At 49.9% G+C, this 23,485-nt stretch overlaps 2 protein-coding genes across 2 annotated transcripts in view; one reads left to right on the forward strand and one right to left on the reverse strand.

Moving 5' to 3' along the window:
* The window catches only part of LOC122383709 (NPC intracellular cholesterol transporter 1-like), a 55,637-nt gene that overhangs the window by 24,283 nt on the left and 7,869 nt on the right, over positions 1–23,485 (reverse strand). The window contains exons 2-3 of the mRNA XM_043370409.1: positions 13,463–13,537; positions 291–459 (exon numbers count right to left, since the gene is read on the reverse strand). Coding sequence (XP_043226344.1) covers positions 291–459; positions 13,463–13,516 — 223 coding nt within the window. The 5' untranslated portion in view covers positions 13,517–13,537. The remainder of the gene's footprint in view (positions 1–290; positions 460–13,462; positions 13,538–23,485) is intronic.
* LOC122383688 lies at positions 21,688–22,632 on the forward strand. Its single transcript, XM_043370368.1, has one exon. The coding sequence runs from the start codon at positions 21,688–21,690 to the stop codon at positions 22,630–22,632; it is 945 nt and encodes a 314-aa protein (XP_043226303.1).

Here is a 23,485-nt window from a genome sequence, read left to right on the forward strand (position 1 = left end):
CGGGTCACAGCAGAACTCCAGCTCCTCGTCAGGGTCTGTGGTGGACAGGAGGTGTACATTGAGACCCACCGGGTCACAGCATAGCTCCAGCTCCTCGTCAGGGTCTGTGGTGGACAGGAGGTTGAGACAAAACAGCGCTCAGGAGCGTGCAGCCTGCAAAATTTTTAGGCATGTACAGACGCAATGAAAGCTCATGAAATTGCTGTGCTGCTTTTAAGTGATTCGTGAAGCTCATCCGCCAAAAGTTTCAGATAGTCCAGACCTGTGGAGCTGTCCTACATTCGGCTTACCTTTCCCCTCCCAGAAGAAGGGACAGATGTCTTTCAGCGTGGTGAGCGACTTGGTGTCGTTGAGCAGCTTGGCCGGTCCTTCATAGGGACAGTTGGAGTGGGAGCCCATGATGGTGGCGTGGGTACCGCAGATTCCGTACCAGCGGCAGTGGCCTGCCGACGCGCGCGCCTGTCGACATCAGGCCGACGACAGCGAGCGCCGCAGGTTAGGGTCTGGGGGTGTTGGGTATTGTGGTATCGGGGTGTTAGGCCGTAAAATTTATGACTCGGTGAAATTCACAGGATGGAAACTTGGCTGTTTTGTGCCCATTCTTTATTTTTACACCAGTATTTGGCGATGGCGAGTTGCGCATTTGTTGAACCCGTCATTCTCTACCTCCCACAAAGGGGCAGAACTGGCCAATGACAATGGAGATGGACGAATTAACCCGCGCACCGACGGGGGGGGGGGGGGCGGATATCCGCCCCCTGAGATTTTTCGTAAATAGCAGGAAAACCGCTGCGTGTAGCCCCGCGAAATTTGACACGACTATTTTCTCATCAATTTTACACATGATGTGCAAGTTTGAACCTCCTAACTTTTACGGTCAGGTCACCAGGTCACTTTGAATGACCCAGCCTCAAGTCACTTTTTTGCAACTTTGTCACCGTGCCAGAGCTACAGTAGATGTCGGAGGCCTTTGAAAGTCGCAGGATGTTATGAGGTCTTTAGTAGCTACAATTTGTTCATCTCGGAATTTTTATATCGATGACCTAAGGTCAGGTCAAATTCTCGACCTCCCCATTATAAGTCAATGGGGAAAAAATCATCTCCCTGTTTTTACCACTAAAACGGGTCGGAATGGCCCCATAAACCACGCACGACTTCATATACGATCAACCTTCACTACCTTGAGGTCTGTTTTGCTGTTGGGCAGCTGTAAGGTCATGTGACGTCATCAAAGGTCACCAAAGGGTTTTTTGCCAATAACTCCGTACAGGAACAAGATACAGCCGCCCGGATGGTCTTATTGTGTTCAGCTCGTCAAGGCACATCGAATGATATACATGATGACCTCGAGGTCACGTGACCTGAGGTCAACCTTTGACCTTGACCTTTCGAGGTCAACATATATACCATTCGATGCGAATTGACAGGAGGATCACGATGATGCTCTTAGTTTGTTCCTATCTTGATTAGTTCGAAAGTTATTTGAGAAAAAAAAACTCCATATCTAGCGCCGCCATTTTCACTTTTTTGACCCCTGTGACGTCATCTTTGACCTGACCTGAAAATGATCTTTGTAAAAATTGTAGACCTTGTCCGTGCGTATCCCATGCCATTTACCGCTTGTCGCTATCTTGCTTCGTTCTCGAGATCTCGGGGGGGGGGGCGGTCAACCGCCCCCCCCGTCGGTTCTAAGTTGGCGCAGACCCCCCTCGTTGCGCGGTTTAACGCTTCGATCATAACCGAGGCCTCTGGCGAAAATCAGACGAGCTAATTTAATCCAGAAAAAAATACTTTTTTTGTAGCATGAACAGTTTTCAATTATTGTCTATGTTATCCCGCGCCGGGCCGGTGCTCCGCGACTTCCGCGCCGGGCCGGGGAGGGGTGTCTGAACACCCCCCTTCTAACCCGGCTCCTGGGCCACGTAGCGACACACGGTAAGCGGCATTCGAAAGAACGGCCAAAATCGGGACGAAGACATTGCAGTCATTTCTTAGGTCAGGTCAAAGGTGAGGTCACCAGAGGTCACCAAAGGTAAAATGTTGGCTATTTCAACATTTTGGAAACTGCCCGCGGCTAACTCGGAAACCGATAGAGCTACAGTGCCGCGGAAAAGCGCATTCGATAGCTCTTTTAACGCTCTTTCGCCATTAAGTCCTCAGATTTGACCTCAGGTCAACGGTTTAGCCTCCAGAGTGTAAAAACTGAAAAATATCCGCTTTTACGAAAACAGTTTTTTTCGGCAATAACTTTTGACTCAAAAGAGCCTCGACATTTCTTTTGCCAGGATCGTGTTCCTCTCGTCAAGACGCGTCGAATGAAGTATAATTTGACCTTGAAAGGTCAACTTGAAAAAAATTGACCTCAGGTCAAGGTCATGACCTGACCGGTGAAGGTCATGTTGCATATCAGTCGATTTGCAACGTCGAGCCGAACACATCTAAGGCGTTTTCATCGCTCTAGCATGCCTCTATCCAGACTTGTGCCTCGACCAAAAATCAAGTTCCCAGATCCGCAAGATCCCACACAATTTCAGAATTTAAGAATCTGAAATCCCCAAGATCCCATACAAAATCAAATTGCAAGATTCAAGATCCCCAGGATCCCACGCAAATTCAAAATATCAGGGTCCAAGTTCCACAAGATCCCGCGTAAGATCAGACTTTCACGATCCAAGATCTCCAAGATCCCACGCAATATCAAAATTATAGGATCCAAGATCCACAACTCACAAGATCCAACGCACAATAATAATGTACATATGATGTTTCATCTGTTATTTGCAACTGCAGACTGCAACTGACTCAGTTCTAGCCATGGAAAAGCACTAACATGTTAAATGGACTACATGCTAGTGATATAAATTTCAGAATTTTTTGATGTACATGTTTGTGATGTAAATTTAAGAAATTTTCGAAACCAATGCCAAACTGATACCGACCAAACTTTATATATATCATTGATATATAACAAGCTCTGCTTGCACCAACACACCAACATACGACGCCAGCTGGCAAATAATCCAGTTAATAGTACGGCCCACAAAGCTATGTTGTGTTTATGCTGAATGCTGATATATAGGTATTTTGAAACCTCGAGCACCTTAGTTAGTAGAGTATGTCTTCCTTCCAGTATAAAGTGAGTTTAACAGTTGTACACCATGTTAACCCAGCAGTTCCTGGGGTATTTCGCCACCCACCGTTTGCTGGGGGGGGGGGGGGCGTTAAACGCCCCCCAGCCGATAACTCGAGAACCAATAGGCGCAGCGAAACGCACGAGGCGGCAAACGAAAGAACGCGACGAGACGCTTCAGATGAGTACTTTAAAGTTGAATTTTGAGGTCACAGGTCGGGTCAAGGTCAGGTCAAACACCTGAAATCGGGCTTTCAGTAGCATGGACTTCAGGACTTCGCAATGGGCGCCTCTCGTCATAAACTCTGTCAAAACGGTGCACAATCTATCATATAAGGCCTACAAGAGTGTCAGCTCCATGAAGGGGTCAGTCAAGCATAGGTCAGGGTCAAGGTCAGGTCAACCGGGTAGGCACATATCCCCGAAAATCAAAGCTGATGTTCGCAGCCTGTGACACATGTTTTATGGGTAATTTGGGGCGTAGAACACGATGGTGACATTCCTTTTATCATATGTGTACGTGTTTGGCTCAAAAAGTTCAATTTAGGAAATGCATGTATCATGGTCGTGAAGTAGTCACGAGAAATTGCCAAGATTCAGGTCAAGATTTTGGAAAATGCGGAACGATAATCAATAATCGAAGATAGCCATTTGATTGTTCACGGTATTGGCAGTCTAATGCCGTTAACGGCATGTCTGTATGTCTATTCTGTGATTTTATATGATTTTTTGAACATATGCCGTTTTTGGTCCAAAACTCAGAAATCATGACGTCACTAATACCTCGATTTCTCAAAAATTATCCAAACGATTTTTTTGAAACTTTGTTACAATAGACTACATTCAATTCCCTACAGGTACCCGAAATTCGGCGCGCCTGCGGCGCGCCGTTTTTATGCTATGGCCCGGCGAAAAAAAGTGGGGGCGTTTAACGCCCCCCCCCCAACAACTCGCGGGTTAATGTTTTGCACATTGGTTTCCTGGCTAGATATTCATCCTCAGTAGATTTGAATTTGCTAGCAATATATAGGTTTGGTAGGCATTTAATCATGTTAGACTGATGTGTAAAATATTCCTGTTAAAACCAGGATCCAAGATCCCCAGGATCCCTCAAAAAAGGATCCAAGATCCCTAAGGTCCCTCGATAAAATGATGACCAGAGATCCCCAGGATCCCTATGCAAAACCTGAAGTACTGGATCCAAGATCCCTCAAGATCCCGGATCTTGGATGCTGCAGATCCTGGATTCTGGATCTTTTTGGGATCTTGGCACAAGTCTGCCTCTATCAGAAGTTATTAGCGAAAAACTGTTAGATACTATTCGTGACCTGAGATGACCTCGGGGACATAACGAGGGGTCACAGTTGCCATTTTCCGGTTCAGTGTATCAATTTTACCTGCATCTCGATGTTTGAGAGTGTCTAGAATGGCGTTCGTGCAAAACAGACGCTTTTCAATTTTCTCCCATTGACTTATAATGGATCGATGCCGCAAAATTAACCTGACCTTAGGTCACCGATATCAAAATTCCGAGGTATCAATTTTATAGATGCTGTTACTCTTATCACTCCCTGAAAGTTTCAAAGCAATCTTTCAGTCGGTGTAGCTATGACGACCATTCCTATTTTTTCTCAGGTGAGATCACTTGACGTGACCTTGTGACCCGAGCTTGGGCGACCTGGGTCTGAAATTTTCACAAAATGTGCGGAAAAGATACACAGACAATTGTGCCAAAAATGGCGGCGCTCCACGCTGCGGTTTTTGAGATATCGGCGAAAAACGACGGGGGGGGGGGGGTGTTCAAATACCCTCGGCCTGGCGCGGGTTGCTGTGTCTATGGCAAAAAAAAATGTGGCGTGAAACTTTTCAGAAAAGTACCCCAATCGCACTAAATAAGCTAACCTCGCTAGGCTATACGTTGCCTCACAGTACCGTTCGCTAAGCATGTCATAAAGTAGTTCCAAGTGCTGCCTGTGAGTCTTCATTGGTAGGTATCATGGGCGTAGGAACGGCTGGAACATTGTGGGTGCATGGGTGCAGAAATCCAGCCATGGCCGGTGAAGGGGGGGGGCGACACCCGAGCGAAGGCTCGTTACGAGCTTTGAGGGTGTACCATGTCGAAAAGGTACCAACCGATAAGTGCATTTGGAAGCATTGACCCTCGCATGTGTAGGGGAGTCGGATGAACCCCCCCCCCCCCATGGTTGTTCGCAAATAACTCGCGCAAAAAGCGGCCGATCGCGACGAAACTTTTAGTTTTGCTCGCTAAATGTTTTATTGTGCTATTTAACAGAAAGTACAAGCTCACATGCATAAACACATTAACCACATGTACCCATACGAACCGCCGGTGCCGCTCAGAGCCTGTGCTCCCTGGCGCGGCAGTTACAGCGCCCCGCCGGCTCCCTCTGCGCTGACCACTTGGTTATATAGGTCTTTGTGGAGGTAGAAGAATATGTAGCCGTTTCTCTGGTGTCCCTCGCCCATAATGTCGGCCTCGTCGACACAGCTGACTCGGCTGTCGTTATAGTGGTACCAACGGTCCCTGCCGACGCTGTAGACGTCCGACACGTAGTGTCCGGAGTGCGTGGCTCCGCCGTAGTGGCTGACGACGCCCACCAGCCGGTAGGTAAAGCCGCCGGCCAGGTCCACTGAGCAGAGAGACTGGCCGTCTTCCACGCAGAAATCCGAGAGATGTGCCTGCTCCGAGGTGTCGGCCGGCGCTCCCTTCCCCAGCGACCTCACGATGGCTTCCTGGAGCTCGCCATCTTCGTCCTCGCGGGTCCGCGCTGGTTTGGACTCGGAGTCAGCGTCCAGTACCACCAGCTCATCCTGCGCTGGCGGCGGCGGCGGCAGCGGCTCGGCACCGGTCGCCGGTGAAGAGGGACGCGCCGGCGCTGCAGTTCCGGCCGACACCGGCGATCCGGCGGCTGCGGACTCCGGCGGGCCGGCGCTGGCGGTCGGCACTGATGACGGTCCACAGGCGGCGGGCGGCGGCGACGGACCCGACCTGGGCGCCTCAGACTCCTCGAAGTCGGAGAGGGTGCACAGGGAAGGCTTCCTGCACTTCCACTCGGGAGGCCGGGTGACGTCATCCGCGACATATTCGTTCAGTGAAAGGAACTTGGGAATGCCGACATTGGCGCGGATTTTCTTCGATTCCTCCCCAAGGAAGACGTACCGGTTGAGCTGTAGTATCAGCGTCCTGGGCAGCTGGCTGATTTTGGTGGTGACGCGGCACTCATCATGCTGGCAGTGCTGACAGAGCCGCTCGCGCCGGTCAGGCCGCATGCACATTCGCAGTGCGTCCTGCAGCGTGGGCGTCTCCGTGCCCTGGCGGCGCGGCACTCTGACAAACCAGCATATGTTTTCTTGCCGCTTCAGCGCCGTTTCATGACACTTGGTGCACATGTAGCTCTCGACGATCTGGTACTGAAAGTTGTCTCGCACCGGGTTGTCGGTCGGTCGCCGCGCGTCGATCTCTTCCTTCATAGTGTCTAGCAGGCGCAGCAAGAACTCATTGGCGTCCTGCATCTCGGTACCTCTGAACGCCGGGTCGATGTCGGCGAACACGTCGCGCAGATCGTTGAGATGGCTGGAGACTGATTTGCTGAGTGCCTTCTGGCGCAGCACCATCAGTTTGGCGACGGCACGCAGCGTGCGGCACTGGCCGCTCTCGTCCAGGCCCGAGATCAGGGAAATCATCTCACTGAGGAACGGTCGCAGGCCCAGCAGCGACTGCAGGGTGGCGTTCTGATAGCAGGAGTTCCCGTAGTTGGGTAGGCCGATATACAAAGGGTCCTTGCCATCATTGTCGGAGTCGAGCGGCCGGATGGCCGGGACTAGCTGCAGGCCGCGGCTGGCCGCCTGCGCCTTGCCACAGTGCAGCTGCGGGTTCTTGTCGCCCTCGCCGGACTTGCGCAGCGACGGCGGCGGCCGCATCTGTGGACTGGCGGCGGACAGCGAGCCGCCGGCTTCGGCCGAGTCACCGTAGAACCGGCGCGGGCCGACGCCAGGCACCTGCAGCAGCTTCGTGTTCTCGCTGTCAGCGCGGTCCGGGCAGCTGGGCGCCCGCTCCTTCGAGCGCGACAGTCGCGAACCCTTGGCCTCGGACGGGTGCATGGTCCCCAATGTAGATCCACCTTGGCTCGACTTTGAGAGGGAATGACTTGAGTCGACGTCAGATGCCTGCCTTCCAGCGTTTTCATCGCTATCTGGTTCTTGGCTGCATGGTGACGACTCAGCAGTGCAGGAAGGCTGCGCATGGACTCGTCGAAGCGTTGACGTGTCGTCAGCTGCTGCCAGTCGCACAGCAGCCGCGTTACCACGTGCCACTGCCACCGATATGCGCTGCATTAAGTGTTCCATGTCTCGCCGATCGCCGGTTGTCTGAACGATCCGCTGACCGAGTTCTCTTAAGAAGTGAAGACTATCAGTGCCAAAAGCACCAGATGTCTCGACGGCGACTGTTTGGAACAGGTACCGCCGACTTAAGTCAGCGTAGCGTCGACGTTTGCGTCCTTCGGCAGCAGTGGCTGCGGCACTCGCGCGCGATGCGCATGCGGATACTGAGGAGGCACTGAAAGTGTCGACGCACGTTGCATCCCAAATGAGGCATTTCCCCTCTGAGTAAGGGAAGGTTGTGATGCCATCGGGACGGCGTCCGTCGCCGCGATCCAAGCCGGCAGGTTCTAGGACTGCTGGAAGGCCGGCGGCAGCGAGGCCACGTTTGATAATGTTATTGAGCTCTGCGTGGCGGGGTAGTCGACCGGCGCTTAACTGGCAGCTGAGACCGTGCAGACCACGCTCATCAATGTCGGCCCCGCAGCGGCAGCGATGGGGAGCGCAGAGCTCAGCGCCAATCCGCAGAGCGATGGCTGTCCGCAAGGTGTCAGGCTCAAGCAGGGTGCCTACACTTGGTGACGGGTAGGCGTTGAGCCAGGCGCCTGAGTGTGGCTGTGCGGCGGCTCGGAGTCTGGCTTGGCACACCTTATCGGTGCTGCTGTCTAGCAGGTGCGTGCTGATAGACTTGGCCTCTGAGCGGTCCCATTCGCGTTGAAGGTGCCGCTTTTCGTCGTCTGGCGGTGTTAGACCGGTGCGGTTTTGCCACTCACTGATCAGACGCCGTGTGGTCTCGTTGAAGTCAGCTGAGGTAGTTTCATTGATCGCTGCCACCATGGCCGCAGATGCGACATGCGATGCCAGGTGAGCGGGGAGGGCTAGATCGGAGGTCATCCTCACACCAAGCCCGCCAAGACTGACAGGCAGTGTGGCCTGTCGCCAGGCGTCGTCGCGCATCTGAACGTTGGTGATCGCCTCTAGACCCTTCCTCACGACCTCGTCGATCCCAGAAAGCAAGTCAATGTGTCTGTGGGCTGGGGAACTTCTCAAAAGGTAGAGTAGGCGAGGCATAGAGACATAGTTCTTAAGCAAGAAGAAGGATTGGTGGGGCTCTTCCATGCTTCTGAGACGCCGTACTAGTTTCTCAATCTCCTGCTTGCCGAGTAGGAGTCTGTGTCGTGTTTGAGAGTCATTCATTGGTGCGCCGAGCAGTTCCAGGTCATCCAGGCAGACTTCATGAGCGTCAGGGAGGATGCCGTGCAAATCCTCCAAGATGTTCTGTTTTTGCTGGGCCCCTTGCTTTCCCAGGAAGGTGCATTCGCATTTCGCACCGTTGAAGCGCAGGCCAGCCTTCTCAAAGTTCTCTTTGACGCGCTCAATGCTGGCGAGCACTTTTGGCAGCGGACCAGCCAGAGTGCCGTCGTCCAAGTACCAGACGTTGATGTCTGCATCTGCTGCTTTGGTGGCGGTGTCTATGGCCAGCGAGAACAGCAAAGAACTGAGAGGGTCTCCTTGCTGGATGCCGGTTTTAGACAGCACTTGGCTCTCTCCGATGAACAGGGGAGCAGATTGGCTGTACCCTTGCCATACGAGAGAATAGATGTCAGGTGCTCTTGCTCTCACTGCCTCCAGCATGCTGTCTCTGCGCACTGAGTTAAAGGCATTTGAGACATCCAGCTTCACGAGTATCCTGTCTTCGCTGGGTTCCGACTGCTGGATGTATGTTCGAACAGCATGGACTGCCGCCTCACATCCATTTCTTGTGGCCACGCCCAGTTGCACGGGCCTCAGTTCGGCCCCGATTCGTCCGGAGACTGAGTGCGCAGCTACTTTTGCAGTGATGCGGCGGTACACGCTTCCGACGGCAATGGGTCTAAGGCCGCCGTCCTTCTTACGCAGAGCGATCAGAGAGGCGCCGAAGAATGCTGGCAAGACAAACTCAGGAAGGCGGCCACATAACGCCAGATTGACGAGAGCCGTCAAAGCTGTGAGAAGGCGTGCTCCGGCTTCGGCAGTTGTTCTGGAGATCAGAGATCGCAGGTGAGCGGGTCGGACTCCGTCTAGTCCAGCGCTCGAGCTCGGTGGAAATGAGTTGATGGCCTTCAGGACGTCTGCTTCAGTAGCTGTTAGCGATGCTGTGCCCTCGTCGGGCGGTGAGACAGGGCGGATATCTTCGGGTGGTTCCGGGTGTTTCTCTTGCATCTTGCTAATGACATCATCTGTTGGGACCGCAAAAGAATCGTCCGAGGCCAGGAGGCGCAGAGCACCGCGGAGGTCGCCGTCTGTTATCTTCTCTGAGACGCGGCGCAATAGTGCCATAGTGCTAGGTGGGCGATTTCTTTTGTTCTGAGCTGTCCTTTTACTTGCATGGCGAGGTGGGTTGAAATCATCTTGAGACAAGTTATTACGAACTTGAGTGGCTAATGATAGCCTCTTCTTGCTGCCCTTGTTGTCACGGATGGTAAGCGCCAAGTAACCAAAACGCATTAGCTTACGCCATGCGAGGTCGGTACCCTGGGTTACGGCATCGTTGATGCAATGGGCTAACGCGTCAGCCACAGCGATGCGTGCCCCTTTGGGGATGAAGGGTAAGAGTCGGCATCGCTGCTTCAGAGAGGCTATCTCGTTGGCAATGTCACTGGTTGGAGGGTCATTCGCTGCAGAGTTCGAACAGCCGTCTCCGAATCGGCAGGATGTGCAGCGTTTGTTCTGTTTCGCGCATCTGCATGTTTTGCAAGGATTTGTAACGCATTTGCAGCAGCGAGGAGTGTGGCTAACTTGTGTATCTAACGATTCATTCTGAGACGAGGAGCTGTTCATGATGCAGGTTCATCGCTGTCGAATTACCTTCTCGGCCGAGGTAAGGTTCATAAAAGCTCTGTGAATGATGACTAAAGAATCTTCGAGACTGAAGCAAATTAATCTGAGGCGCACGTGACTACGGCAAAAAATCAAACGAGTTTTTTAGTTTTCACTGTGCTGAAACTTTGAAAAATATTCGAAAATGTGTACATTTCTGAGCACTATATCGTAAAAGATTATAACATTTGAGTCTTTAAAGTATAGGCAAAGAAAAAAGCATTTAAAAACAAACAAAATGACATAAGTTTCGACTGCCGAAGACTTAATGGACACTTATACAAGTCGGAGCAAAAAGACACGTCCGATTATTCCGATACAATTCATCCGATTTAGTACCCTCGAGTTGATCAGTTTTACACCTACTCTAAAAATTTCATGACCCTGACCCAAAAGACCTTTGACCTGTGACCTGATTCTCGAGACCATGTTCGGCCGGAATCGCGATTTGGCGTATGTCATTGTCAGCTCACATTATCCGCGCGTTTCCAGTCTTTTTGTGCTTGTAGACGTCCAAACATGTGAAATGATGTTCTTCTCATGCATCACGGTGGGTGTGAAGATAACCTGAAGGTCAGGTCAGGTCATTGACCTTTGATGACCTCGGTTCACTTTTTCGAGTTTTACATGTTTGTAGGGTAGTTTATAGGGCTGATTTCGAATTTAGCATCCATTTGAACGTTTACGAAGTAGTTTTAGTGCTTTCGTGACATGCTACGACGCCGTCAGTGGTAGTTGACACCTACTATGGATAGCCGGTAGGACGCCTAATGGTTGACCTGACCTGACCTGACCCGATCTGGCCTAAATGCATGAAGAAATCATCTGTGATCAAAACTAACATCAGATATTTGTGATCAGCACCCAGAAAAACCCGATAACAGCTTCACTTTACGCAGTTCTAGCAGGTCCCGATTTTCCCGACTTTTGGAATATTGACCTGACCTGGAAGGTCAACCAATGAAGTAGGACCTTAAAATTGGGTATCATCGGCTTCCTCTCGTCACGGGCAACACCCTCGTTTTTTCCGCGAAGCTCTAGCTCGATCAGGGGCCGAACGGCAGGGGGTCCGACCGACCCCCCTCCCCCTCCCCCTACACATTAGAAGCTGGAAAACGCTGCACACATTCGAGGGCTAATATTGTCAATATTGACTACCGCAAAAAGTAAAAGCGGCCAACTTAGCCATTTTCGAAGATATCGGGCTAAAATTTTTGACAGTGGGTCATCGGTTCGGTATGTGTTCAATCACATGCTCCATTTCCCTTTTTTCAGCACAAATGTAAGTTTTGAAGACCATCACTGATCACAGTAGCAAATGCTTCGAAAGATGGATAGTAGGCAACATATCCTGAATTTGCCGTGCTGCATGGGAAGTAGTGTTGATGAAAAAGGGGTTTTTGGTTCAGATTATTGTGGGTGCAGAATACATTGTCTGCACCCACTGGATAAATATTGTGGGTGCAGCTGCACCCTTGCACCCATGGTTCCTACGCTTATGGTAGGTATCCAATTACAGATGGCATTGATCTCGCAGTTGCTGAACTATTTTTTTTGTCTACCCCACTTAAATTTGGCGCCACGCTATCGCGTTTTACCGCCCTAACCCTTTCATGCTACACAAAATGGTGTTTTACACAAAGTTTCGATATTTTTTGACGGCTGAATCCCTATCGGTAGCGGCGAAAAGTGGGCACTTATTTTATTTCTTTCGCTTATTTCGTACTATTGCGGCGTTCGGTTTACCCCGGCGAGAAGTCTATCGTGTTCTCTTTTACGTCGTATGCCCACATTGTAATATATAGGTATTTGTGGCTGTTGGACACGCGGTTGCCAGGCAATGTGCGCAATTCAAGTACCTATCAGTCATATTCACGTGTCATGGACACTTGTCACCGATGTCGGATCATTTTGCTATCATTGCCTGACAACATCGGTGCTGCATTATTAACCTTGACCTTTGTTCTCGTCCCAAGTCCTGTCGATATTTAAGGAGTTCCTCACTATACGGAATAATCTGTACACACTTCACGGTGAACTGCGTGGCCGTCTATCCGCGCTGTCTCCCAGTGGCGCACACTGACGCAGATAGACAATCTCTCCCGATATCTCACTATCGGAGACCCTCAGCCGGCCCCAGCCGGCCTCTGTGACACCTTGCTATCGACCACGCCACAGGCATGCTTTCGTAATTCCCACCGGCATGAGTCGTGGTTTAACACTCTGATTAGCTACATGAAAAGGGTAAGGTTATCGGAATCTCCAGTCAACCGGATGTTGACTATCAATATGATGACTGCGACCTCACATCGGTTAGTTTTCCAGATAGGTCCTTACTCATTCAGTGATGACGTAAAATGACACCAAGGAATTGCAACTTGACGAAAAACAGGAATACTACATCTGCCATCCAGGTACTTTGAGACACATCGTTATTATTAAAAACAGGCAGGAACTATATGGCTTGAATGTTGGGATAAATGTAAACATCATTTGAAGTTGAGTTTTTAAACGAATAAATAAAAAAACATAGAGATTGGGGTGAGACCACCTGTTTCCTCCCCCTCCATTGGTTTTGCCATTGAAATCATAGGCCAGGTTTACCAACAGAAAAATAGCCGCCTGCCGGAATTTTTTGCCTAAGGGACGTTTCACATAAAAACGCGATGGGCACGTAAGCGGATAGGGTTTTACCGTTTAAACTCCATATGTGAAATGGTATTTAGGCAAAGAATTCCGGCAGCGGCTATTTTTCTGTTGGTAAAACTGGCCTCAGCTCCAGTTTTATTGGGGGGGGAGGAGGGCATGGACAGGACGGATTTTAGCACTGTATCATATACCGAATTACTAAGACACCGAATTCAACATTCAATGAGAAAGACATATGTACATTTCAGACCACGGAGACGTGCGTTTGATCCATTTAGGTAACCCATGAAACATTGGCTTTTTCTTTCATGGCTGGGACTGCACAAATCGATAAAAATGCCTCAACATTTCGAGTCATAGGTTCCTAACAGTGAGTAAATTGTAAAAACATCAGCCGTCATTAAAAGATAAACCAGGCACGCAAAGGGTATGAAAAGTAAATACGTCGTTGAACACAGCTGGGCAGAAATAGTGTCACCTCACCATTAGAAGAGCCATCACCACGACTGTCACCAGCATCATTCTGGTGAGACCCATCGTCGTCAGCCAGGTGAATTCCTGAAAAAAATGCAGACATTTAGCATCATGTACCATCAACGCACCACATTCTGTACGCATACGCAAGCGCATACGTGTAAGTGCGTTAACGCTTTAGTTTGCTTACCAGTAAACGTTTCCTGTGAGAGCTCATTCCCTTCAGCCCAAGTAGAAGTATGGAATGCTGGATTTGTTTGGGACATTCATCGTGTAGGGCACATACTGCCACTTACATACATATACGTATAGTTTCAGAGGTCGCATTAGGCTGCCTGACTATACGTAAGAGTTATAGAATAGCATCTGATCAGAATGCTTATGATATTCAAGGGCGGATCCAGCCGGCCGTCTTGGGGGGGGGGGGCAACCGGTTGGGACTAGCCAAACCTAGGATACCCCAAAATCTAGTTTTCTCACCGGTTTTAGGCCACTTATTTTTCACCCTTCGCCTTTTCATCGAAAAAAAAAAAACGAAACGAAAACATTTGAAAAAAGTGAGATATTTTGTCTCAGCTGAGTCAAGGAACGGCCCCAGAGTTGTGGGGGCAGGCTGCCCCCACTGACCCCCAGCTCCCGCGCCCATGACCACAAAGTTCAGGCCCATGGCCCGGCGTCGAGCTCAAATTCAGACTCGGCAATGTTGATGGTGTGTCCGAGTTCAGACAAGCTGAGCTTATGCTGGGTTCAGCTAGGACGATTGAAGAGGTATCCTGTTGGGCTAAATGCCGGACAATCTCAAGCTCTAATTTTGCATTTAATGCTTAATTATCCTACTATGTTGAGTGAAAACTACCGTCTACCAATGTGTCATTAAGTATAACTTCAAATAGTGGGTTTAGTTAGTGACATATGGTGAAGCATTAGGGGTTTTAGGGGTGCACATGCACCCCCTAACTGAATAAAGCACCTTCTCAAAATGACGCTTGAAACACTTCAAAAACAAGTACAGGTAAGGGGAAATTGTGTCTTCCTCTGTTAACCCTCCCCCGTATAGGGGGAGGGGTCGAACAGACCCCACCCCCCTCGGTTTTCGCGAATAACTCGCGTAAAAACGGCTAATCGCGACGAAACTTTCAGTACCCTCGAGTTAATCAATTTTGCATCTACCCTGAAACTTTAATTACCCTGACCCAAGTGACCTTTGACCTGTGACCTATTTTTCGAGACCATGTTTGGCCGGGATCGCGATTCGGCGTATGTTGGCTCGCATTAGCCGCGCGTTTGCAGTCTTTTCGTGGTTTCAAGCGTTCAAACATGTGATATGATGTTGGTCCCATGCATATTTGGATGGGTGTGAAGGTCACCTGAAGGTCAGGTCAGGTCATTGACCTTTGATGACCTCAGTTCACTTTTTCGAGTTTTACATGTTTCTAGGCTAGTTTTTGGAGCTGAACTCGAATTCAGCAACCATTTGAACATTTACGAAGTACTTTTGGTGCCTTCGTAACATGTTACGAAGCTGTCAGAGGCGGTTGACACGTACTACTAATACCCGGCAGGACCACTACTGGTTGACCTGACCCGACCCATGGCCTAAATGCATGAAGACATCTTCTGGGATCAACACTAACACGATATTCGTGATAAGCACCCCGGAAAAGCTCAGGCACACTTACGACACTCTAACAGGTCCCAATTTTCCCGACTTTTGGGTCATTGACCTGACCTGGAAGGTCAACCATGAACCAATGACCTAGGACCTTAAATTGGGTATCATCGTCTTCCACTCGTCACGGGCAGCACGCTCGTTTTTTTTTCTCGCGAAGCTCTAGCTCGATCAGCGGCCAAACGGCAATGGGGGCAACGCCCCCCCCCCCCCCCCCTATACGTTCGCGGCTGACAAAACGCCAATACGGGCGAGATTTAAATCCATATACATTCAGGCATGAGACAAGAAAGCTCCTGTTTAATAGTGTTAATGAACTATGAATAAGCTTCAGCTATTAAGAAGCTTCTGAAATCTCTCAAGCTGAAGTTGATTATAGTTATACTCAGTGTTGTTATGATCATTCCTCAGTTTTCTGACAAGAATCACACATTTGGCCATGGCAAACGTTGAAAATACCTTTTTCTTTAAAAAAGTGTCTAATGACAATCTTAGTTTCCAACAAATTTGCAATTAAAACCAACCAGTACACAATACAGAACACGTGCCTATGAATGCGAATAACAATGTGATATCATGTCAATTTCTCCTACATGTTAACCTTCGCCGGCACAGGCCATTTTGACTCTGGTTGGCAGAGTTTTTCACGTTTGCCCCAAGGTCACTCAATCATCAAAGCGATATTTCAGTTTTTCAGCATAGGAACTTTGAGAATGTTTATTTTTTAGTTTTCTTGACTTATGTCTGGGGGGGGGGGCAAAAGATAGTATGGCCCCCTTTGACCGTCTTGGGGGGGGGGCATGGCCCCGTTGGCCCCCCTTGGATCCGCCCTTGATGATATTAGGCATCTCAAGTGTAATACAGTGTATACTAGTATGTAACACAGTATGTATATGCTTCCCTTTAGTTGACTAGAACGTAAGTAGCTCAATAGTCAATGCTACCACACCAGCTTGGCGCGCAGTGCTACATTTCTGCATCAGCATACGACGGGAAATGAATCTTGTAGAGCGTGTCGATATATGCCTATATATATATATATATATATATATATATATATATATATATATATATATATATATATATATATATATATATATATATTAGTAATCACTCGCTTATATAGAACTTCTTTGCGAAACGCTTTGCACCTGACCAGTGTAACTATTCGCAATCTCGGAGCTCTTATGTGCCTTTTTAAATCGGCAATCGATGGGACAAGAAAACGAGCACCGAACGATAAAAACTTTCGGCTTCAGCGTCAAGTGAAAACGACAGGACTGACCAAAAATTGACCTGAATTCACGGATATTTTCAACATCGGTGGATGGTGACTCATGGTCAGGCCAATTTTGGCATCGCTCCATTATAGGTCAATAGGGGAAAATGACAGTCTTGCTCTCCCTTGCGAAAGCCATTTTGACATGACCTTGATTTTGACCATTCTTCTTTCTAAACTTTTAACCCGCGCCGGGCCGGGGGGGGGGTGTTTGAACACCCCTCCCTGTGGTTTTTGGCACACCTATTTGTGCATCTTTTCCGCACATGTTGTGAAAATTTCAGACCCAGGTCACCTTAGGTCAGGTCACCAGGTCACGCCAAGTGACCTCACCTCAGAAAAAATAAGAATGCTCGTCATAGCTACACCGACTGAACGATTGCCTTGAAACTTTCAGCGATTGATTAACACGCGCAGTGGAAGGGGGGGGGGGGCGGATTTCGCCCACCCCTCCTGTTTTTCGCCAATAACTCGCGCCGCAAACATGATATTAATGTGAAACTTTGGCTACCTGTCCAGAATTGAACTGCAGATCTTCTCGTGCAAGAAATAAAAAAATCGGGTCACAACTTTTCTAGTAATAGCGGTGTAAAGTCAAAACATCCTGCCGCCGCGGCGGCGCGGGGGCGCGGCGGCCGGTGCTAGCCGTTACGCGCCGCCTGAATTGTAGACTGTGCCGGGGCGGGACGGTTCCGTCTTTACATCGCGCTCCTTACCGCTGATTATGTTGGATTCGCGTCAAATTTTGTGAGAAGACTAAGAAATGTACAGGCAATCTTATGGTAAAAATTTTTTGAAAATCGGCCGGTAACAACTTGAGTTATGAGTGTGTAAACACAGAATTGTGATTGCCGTGTTTCCCGCGTCCGCCGATCCCGCTTCAGCCGGCGACATCTTACGCTTAGCAGGCTTCTAACTGCCATATTTATTGTTGGACAAGAAATTCACCATACTTACTCACAAATGTATGTTCTTTCGTACAGTGAAAGAAAAAAGAAAATCGGCCAGTAACTTTTTGAGTTATCGGCGTGTAAACGCAAAAAAGTCGCTAATATGGAAGATTTGACCACTTTTGACCTCATTTGACCTTGAAGATATTAACCTAGGGTCATGAAATTCACACACAACAGAGTTCCCCTGGGCCCCCACCTACCCTCCAAATTTCGTCTTTCTAGCTCCAGTGGGAGCTGAGATCTTAGGGGGGGGGGCGACATCCGCCCCCCTTCCACTGGGCGTAGTACTCGCAACCCTTCCACTGCGCGTGTTAAAGCAATACTATCTGTAAAATGTATATCTTGGAATTTTGATATCGGTGACCTAAGGTTAGGTCAATTTTGCGGCCTCTCCATTTTAAGTCAATGGGAGAAAATTGAAAAGCGTCTGTTTTGCACGAACGCTATTCTAGACACTCTCAAACATCGAGATGTAGGTAAAATTGACACACTGAACCAGAAAATGGCAACTGTGACCCCCGTTATGCCCCCGATGTTATCTCAGGTCACGAACAGAATCTAACAGTTTTTTGCTAATAACTTCTGATAGAGGCGTGCTAGAGCGCTGAAAACGCCTTAGATGTGTTCGGCTCGACGTTGCGGATCGACTGATATGCAACATGACCTTTTCCGGTCATGTCATGACCTTGACCTGAGGTCAAATTTTCAAGTTGACCTTTCAAGGTCAAATTATAGTTCATTCGACGCGTCTTGACGAGAGGAACACGACGCTGGCAAAAGTAATGTCATAGGTCTTTCGAGTCAAAAGTTATTGCCCAAAACCTTTTCCGTAAAATCGGCTATTTTTGGAGTTTTTGCCCTCTGGGGGCTAAACCGTTGACCTGAGGTCAAATCTGAGAACATTGCTCAGAAAGGTATGTAAAAGGGCTATCGAATGCGCTTTTCTACGGCGCTGTAGCTCTATCGGTTCTTGAGATAGCCGTCGGCAGTTTTCAAAATGTTGAAATAGTCAACATTTTACCTTTGGTGACCTCTGGTGACCTGACCTTTGACCTGACCCAAAAAATGACTGAAGTGTTTTTGTCCTTAATTTGGACGTTCTTTCGATTGCCGCTTTTCGCGTGTCACTACGTGGCCCAGGAGCCGAGTTAGAAGGGGGGGGGGGGTGTTCAGACCCCCCGGCCCGGCGCGGAATCTCAGAGCACCGGCCCGGCGCGGCCGAATTAGAATATTGCACAGTGACCCCGCGCCACATTATGCCACTTACGTCATGCTTGGTCATCCTTAGGCTGCTATCATTGTTGTGACCGCAAATTGTCTTAGAGACATGTCAGAGTGATGGAAAATTATTGTGTTAAGCAAAAATCAAATAAGATAACATAAAATAAAATGAAATAGAAAAAATAACATATGATAGAATAGAAGCAATAAAAAAGAAAACAACAAAAAGAACGGCACCTATATAGAAGATTGTATAAGGCATAGATATAAGTATGCTTGTATAGTTTGGCAGAAAGTGTTCCTTCATTGCAATCTCATTTAGGACCATGGGCATATCCAGCTTTCATCAGTTTCCGTGTTGTCCCTTTGGCCTTTGATTTATCGAAGTGTTTTCCGTTGATAGTCTTGGTAGAGTTCGATAGATAGACGAGTCAGGACCTTTTCTGAGCAGTTCATGCTGTCTCAGCTTGTGATTTAACCCTCGCATGTGTAGGGGGGGGGGGTCGGATGAACCCCCCCATGGTTTTTCGCGAATAGCTCGCGTAAAAAGCGACCGATCGCGACGAAACTTTCAGTACCCTCGCATTGATCAATTTTACACATACCCTGAAAATTTCATGACCCTGACCCAAATGACCTTTGACCTGTAACCTCTTTTCCGAGACCATGTTTGGCCGGAATCGCGATTCCGCGTATGTCGGCTCGCATTAGCCGCGTGTTTGCAAGCTTTTCGTGGTTTCAAAAGTTCAAACATGTGATTTGATGTTGCTCCCATGCATTAGGGTGGGTGTCAAGGTCACCTGAAGGACAGGTCAGGTCACTGACCTTTGGAGACCTCGGGTGACCTCGGTTCACTTTTTCGAGTTTTACATGTTTCTAGGCTAGTTTTTGGAGCTGAATTCGAATTTAGCAACCATTTGAACATTTACGAAGTAGTTTTGGTGCCTTCGTAACATGTTACGAAGCTGTCAGAGGCGGTTGACACGTACCTACTACAAATACCCGTCACAACCCCTACTGGGTGACCTGACCTGACCTGACCCGACCTGGTCTAAATGCTTAAAGACATCATCTGTGATCAAAACTAACACGATATTCGTGATCAGCACCCCTAAAAACCTCTTAGCAGCCACACTTTACGACTTTCTAATTGGTCCCGATTTTCCCGACTTTGGGTCATTGACCTGACCTGGAAGGTCAACCAATGACCTAGGACCTTAAAATTGGGTATCATCGGCTTCCTCTCGTCACGGGCAACACGCTCGTTTTTTTCCGCGAAGCTCTAGCTCGATCAGGGGCCAAACGGCAGGGGGGGGGGGGTCCAACCGACCCCCCTACACATTAGAAGCTGGCTGTGAGATGTCATAAGCGGATATCTCCCGCATGAAGTCACCTGTATATGCTTTCTTTACTTTCTCCTGGTGAAAGCCACTCATGCATACTCTGCATTTAGTTTATCTCGAGCCGTGACTTTTCAAGAAGTAAATTGATTCCTGTGTTCGTGAAAAATAAACAGAGTGATCTTCTTGCATCCACTGTTTGCAGACATCCCGACATGGCGCGGCCCCGACAGAAGCGGAACTTCTCCGGTGACAGTGTGACACCAGCCTCAGCGCACCGGGTCAGGTAATCCCAGCAGTGCCAGAAGGCGCCCTCGATGCTCTTGTCATGCAGAAGTACATCGTCCACACATTTAAATTTCCTTGGGATGTCGACTACTGCGTCATCGTACCGCTTGGTGTAGGCATCGGAGGCTGATATGTGGCCCATCGGAGTCCGCAAGTATCTGTACCGGCCCCACGGTGTAATAAAAGTGGTCAGCGGCCGGCTCTCCTCCGCTAGGGGGACTTGGTGGAAGCCCCAGAATGCGTCGAGCGTGGTCTTGTAGGTGTGGTTGGGCACTGAAGAGACCATATCAAAAGGCGGCCTTGTGTGGTGGGTTTCACGGCGACAGAACTTATTCAGCTCCTGAAAATCTACTGTTCGCCTCGGTCGTCCGTTAGCCTTCGCCACCACTACCATCGGCGCGCACCAGACCGCAGGATCGCCAGCCGGCACCTTCTCGATGACTCCCCTCCTCACATCCTCGTCCAGTTGGGCCTTCACCTCGTCCTCCCAGTGTTTACTGATTGGGATGGGTGTGTGCCGGGCGTATGGCACAGCACCGGGCAGCAAGTGGATGGTGTGAGGCGGCCCTTTCATGGCCGGCAGCGGGGTGGCCTCATTGTTGAATGCAGTGGTTGCGAAACTCTGACGCAGGTATTCCTCCAGCTGAGGCACATTAGCCTCGGACGGAGCGAACGGCAGACGATTCGGTCTCTTGGGTAGTCCCACACCCGCTGGATTCTCTCCGGTCTGCACATTTGCGGCCTGTGATGTACGCGGTCCGCGCACCTCGAAATCTCCAGTCGTCACGTTCTTCACGACCGCGTCGGTACATGGGCTCCGGGTGTGGTGTGGAAAGTTGGCGTGCACGAGATTTAGTGATTTGCAGGCTCCAATTGACAGGAAAAGCCTCTTCACACCCCTGACGAAGAAGACCAGCTCAGTGGTCACTCGGTCCCCTACGCGCAGGTGACAGGTTTTCGAACCCAGCACCTTCAGTGCGCCGCCACCGGCGTGCCGGAGATTGGCGTCAGCCGGATCGATGTTGCCCTCGGTCAGGTGAAGAGCGCGCATCTGATCCAGTCCTGCGACGCAGCACTCCGCGCCAGTGTCAGCCACGGCCAACAGCCGGTAAACTGAACTTTCTGAGTGGGACGGCTACTTGCAATTGAGACAGCGAGTGCAGACGGGCAACTGGCCGGCTAGCCCGACTCAGGAAGCCGGAGAGATGAAGACATTTCACAAAGTTAGAGATAGATTGAGCATAGCAGACGGATTGATCTGTTACTCATTCGAAGACGGCCCACTCCGACTGGTGATACCCGTGTCTCTCCGCAAACAGGTGGCCCGGAACTTGCACGCAGCCCACCAAGGTGCTGACAGTATGCTGCGGCGCGCCAGAGCCTCGGTCTATTGGCCCGGCTTCGAGGCGGATATTCATCGCAGCAGAGCCCACTGCACTGAGTGCGACCGCCATGCACCGTCTCAGGCCAGCGAGCCCTTGATCATGACACCGCCGCCGGACTACCCGTTCCAGCGCGTGGTCGCCGATCTGTTCGAGATCCGGGGGAACCACTACCTAGTCTACGCAGACCGACTCACTGGCTGGATCAAGCTTGATTTCCTCTGCACCACGACGACCAGGCAACTCGTCACGCTGCTCAGACGCTATTTCCATGAGAGTGGAGTCCCCGAGGAGCTCTCTGTGGACGGCGGAGCCAGCCTAGTGAGCGCTGATATGCGCTCCTTCCTAGCTCGATGGGGAGTAACCATTCGTCAGTCGTCCGCTGGTTACCCACAGTCCAACGGCAGGGCGGAGGCGGCGGTGAAATCAGCCAAGACTATCCTTCGGGACAACATGTCAGCGCGTGGTACTGTGGACACGGATGCGGCTGTGGCAGCGCTTATCCAGTACCACAACACGCCTCTTCGAGACGGTAACAAGTCGCCGGCCCAGCTCCTGATGGGTCGTCAGTTGCGAGGAGGCGTGCCCGTGGCCAAGGTACACCTGCAGGTCGCCGAGCACTGGACCGATTACCTGGCTGAGAGGGAGGAGAGGATGGCAGAGCGGATCACGCGCGCGGCTCAGTCAGTCATGCCGGCGCTCCCTCGTCTCCAGGCCGGCCAAGCAGTCCGTGTACAGGATGAGAGGACGAGACGTTGGGAACGGACAGGGGTCATCGTGGCGACTAAACACAGCATCCGCCAGTACACTGTGAGGCTAGATGGATCTGGGCGCCTTGTCCTTCGAAACCGCAAGTCGTTGAAGCCTATCAACGTCACACTCACGGCTGACGCCAGTGCACGTCCCGCCAATGTGGAAGAAATGACGACGCTGCGTCGCTCCGAGCGCCTGAAAGCAGCCAACATGGACAAGCTTGCTCGTGACAGTGTTGAGCGCTCAGCCAAGCGGCAGCGGAGCAATATGGGTGGTCTTAGGGGGGAGATGTGAGATGTCATAAGCGGATATCTCCCGCATGAAGTCACCTGTATATGCTTTCTTTACTTTCTCCTGGTGAAAGCCACTCATGCATACTCTGCATTTAGTTTATCTCGAGCCGTGACTTTTCAAGAAGTAAATTGATTCCTGTGTTCGTGAAAAATAAACAGAGTGATCTTCTTGCATCCACTGTTTGCAGACATCCCGACACTGGCAAACGCCGCACGCATGCGAGGGTTAACCCTCGCCGGCCGAAGGGAAGAAGAGGGGGGGGGGGGGTGTCGCCCCCATAGGTTCTTTTTAGTACAATAGCTCCGAACATACCGGAAATAGAGAGCTGGCATACCTGACCTTTGACTCAAGCCGGATCTTGTGACGTCAACCACATTTCCAGGACAGGTCAGGTCACTGACCTATCCTGGAAATGTGGTTGATGTGGATGACGTCATATGTGAGCCTCTGCACGGTCTTCAACTGTCGCAACTTCGTTAGGCGGCACGGGCGGACATCGATAGGAGCGCCTCTATCGGTCACTAGGGAAAGCTGGGCTGTAGGCGACGAAATACCGGCTGAGTTGTCACACGTTGAATAGGTTTATAGACATCCGTCCTGTGAAAAGGTTGAACTTTTGCCTTCAATATTTCTACAGGCAGTTTTAGAAGTGTCTTCACATAGATTACAAAACCGTTTAAATTATTATATTCACTTCAAGCCTTTCCTATTGTTCTTGGCGATGATGCGGGAACTATTTCTAATTAGTGTTTCCAGCTTAGTAAAAGAACATATTGTGCAAGCGATGATAAAGTATAAATGGAAGATTTTAAATGCAATTTTCTCTAACAATGAATGGTAAATGGGGCTGGGA

This window comes from Amphibalanus amphitrite, unplaced genomic scaffold (assembly GCF_019059575.1).
Source record: "Amphibalanus amphitrite isolate SeventyFive unplaced genomic scaffold, NRLGWU_Aamphi_draft 000170F_arrow, whole genome shotgun sequence".
In the NCBI taxonomy this organism is placed as follows: domain Eukaryota; kingdom Metazoa; phylum Arthropoda; class Thecostraca; order Balanomorpha; family Balanidae; genus Amphibalanus; species Amphibalanus amphitrite.

Excerpts from the sequence above, each read along its gene's own strand:
- LOC122383688 (XM_043370368.1), top strand. The coding sequence starts at position 21,688 with ATGACACCGCCGCCGGACTACCCGTTCCAGCGCGTGGTCGCCGATCTG.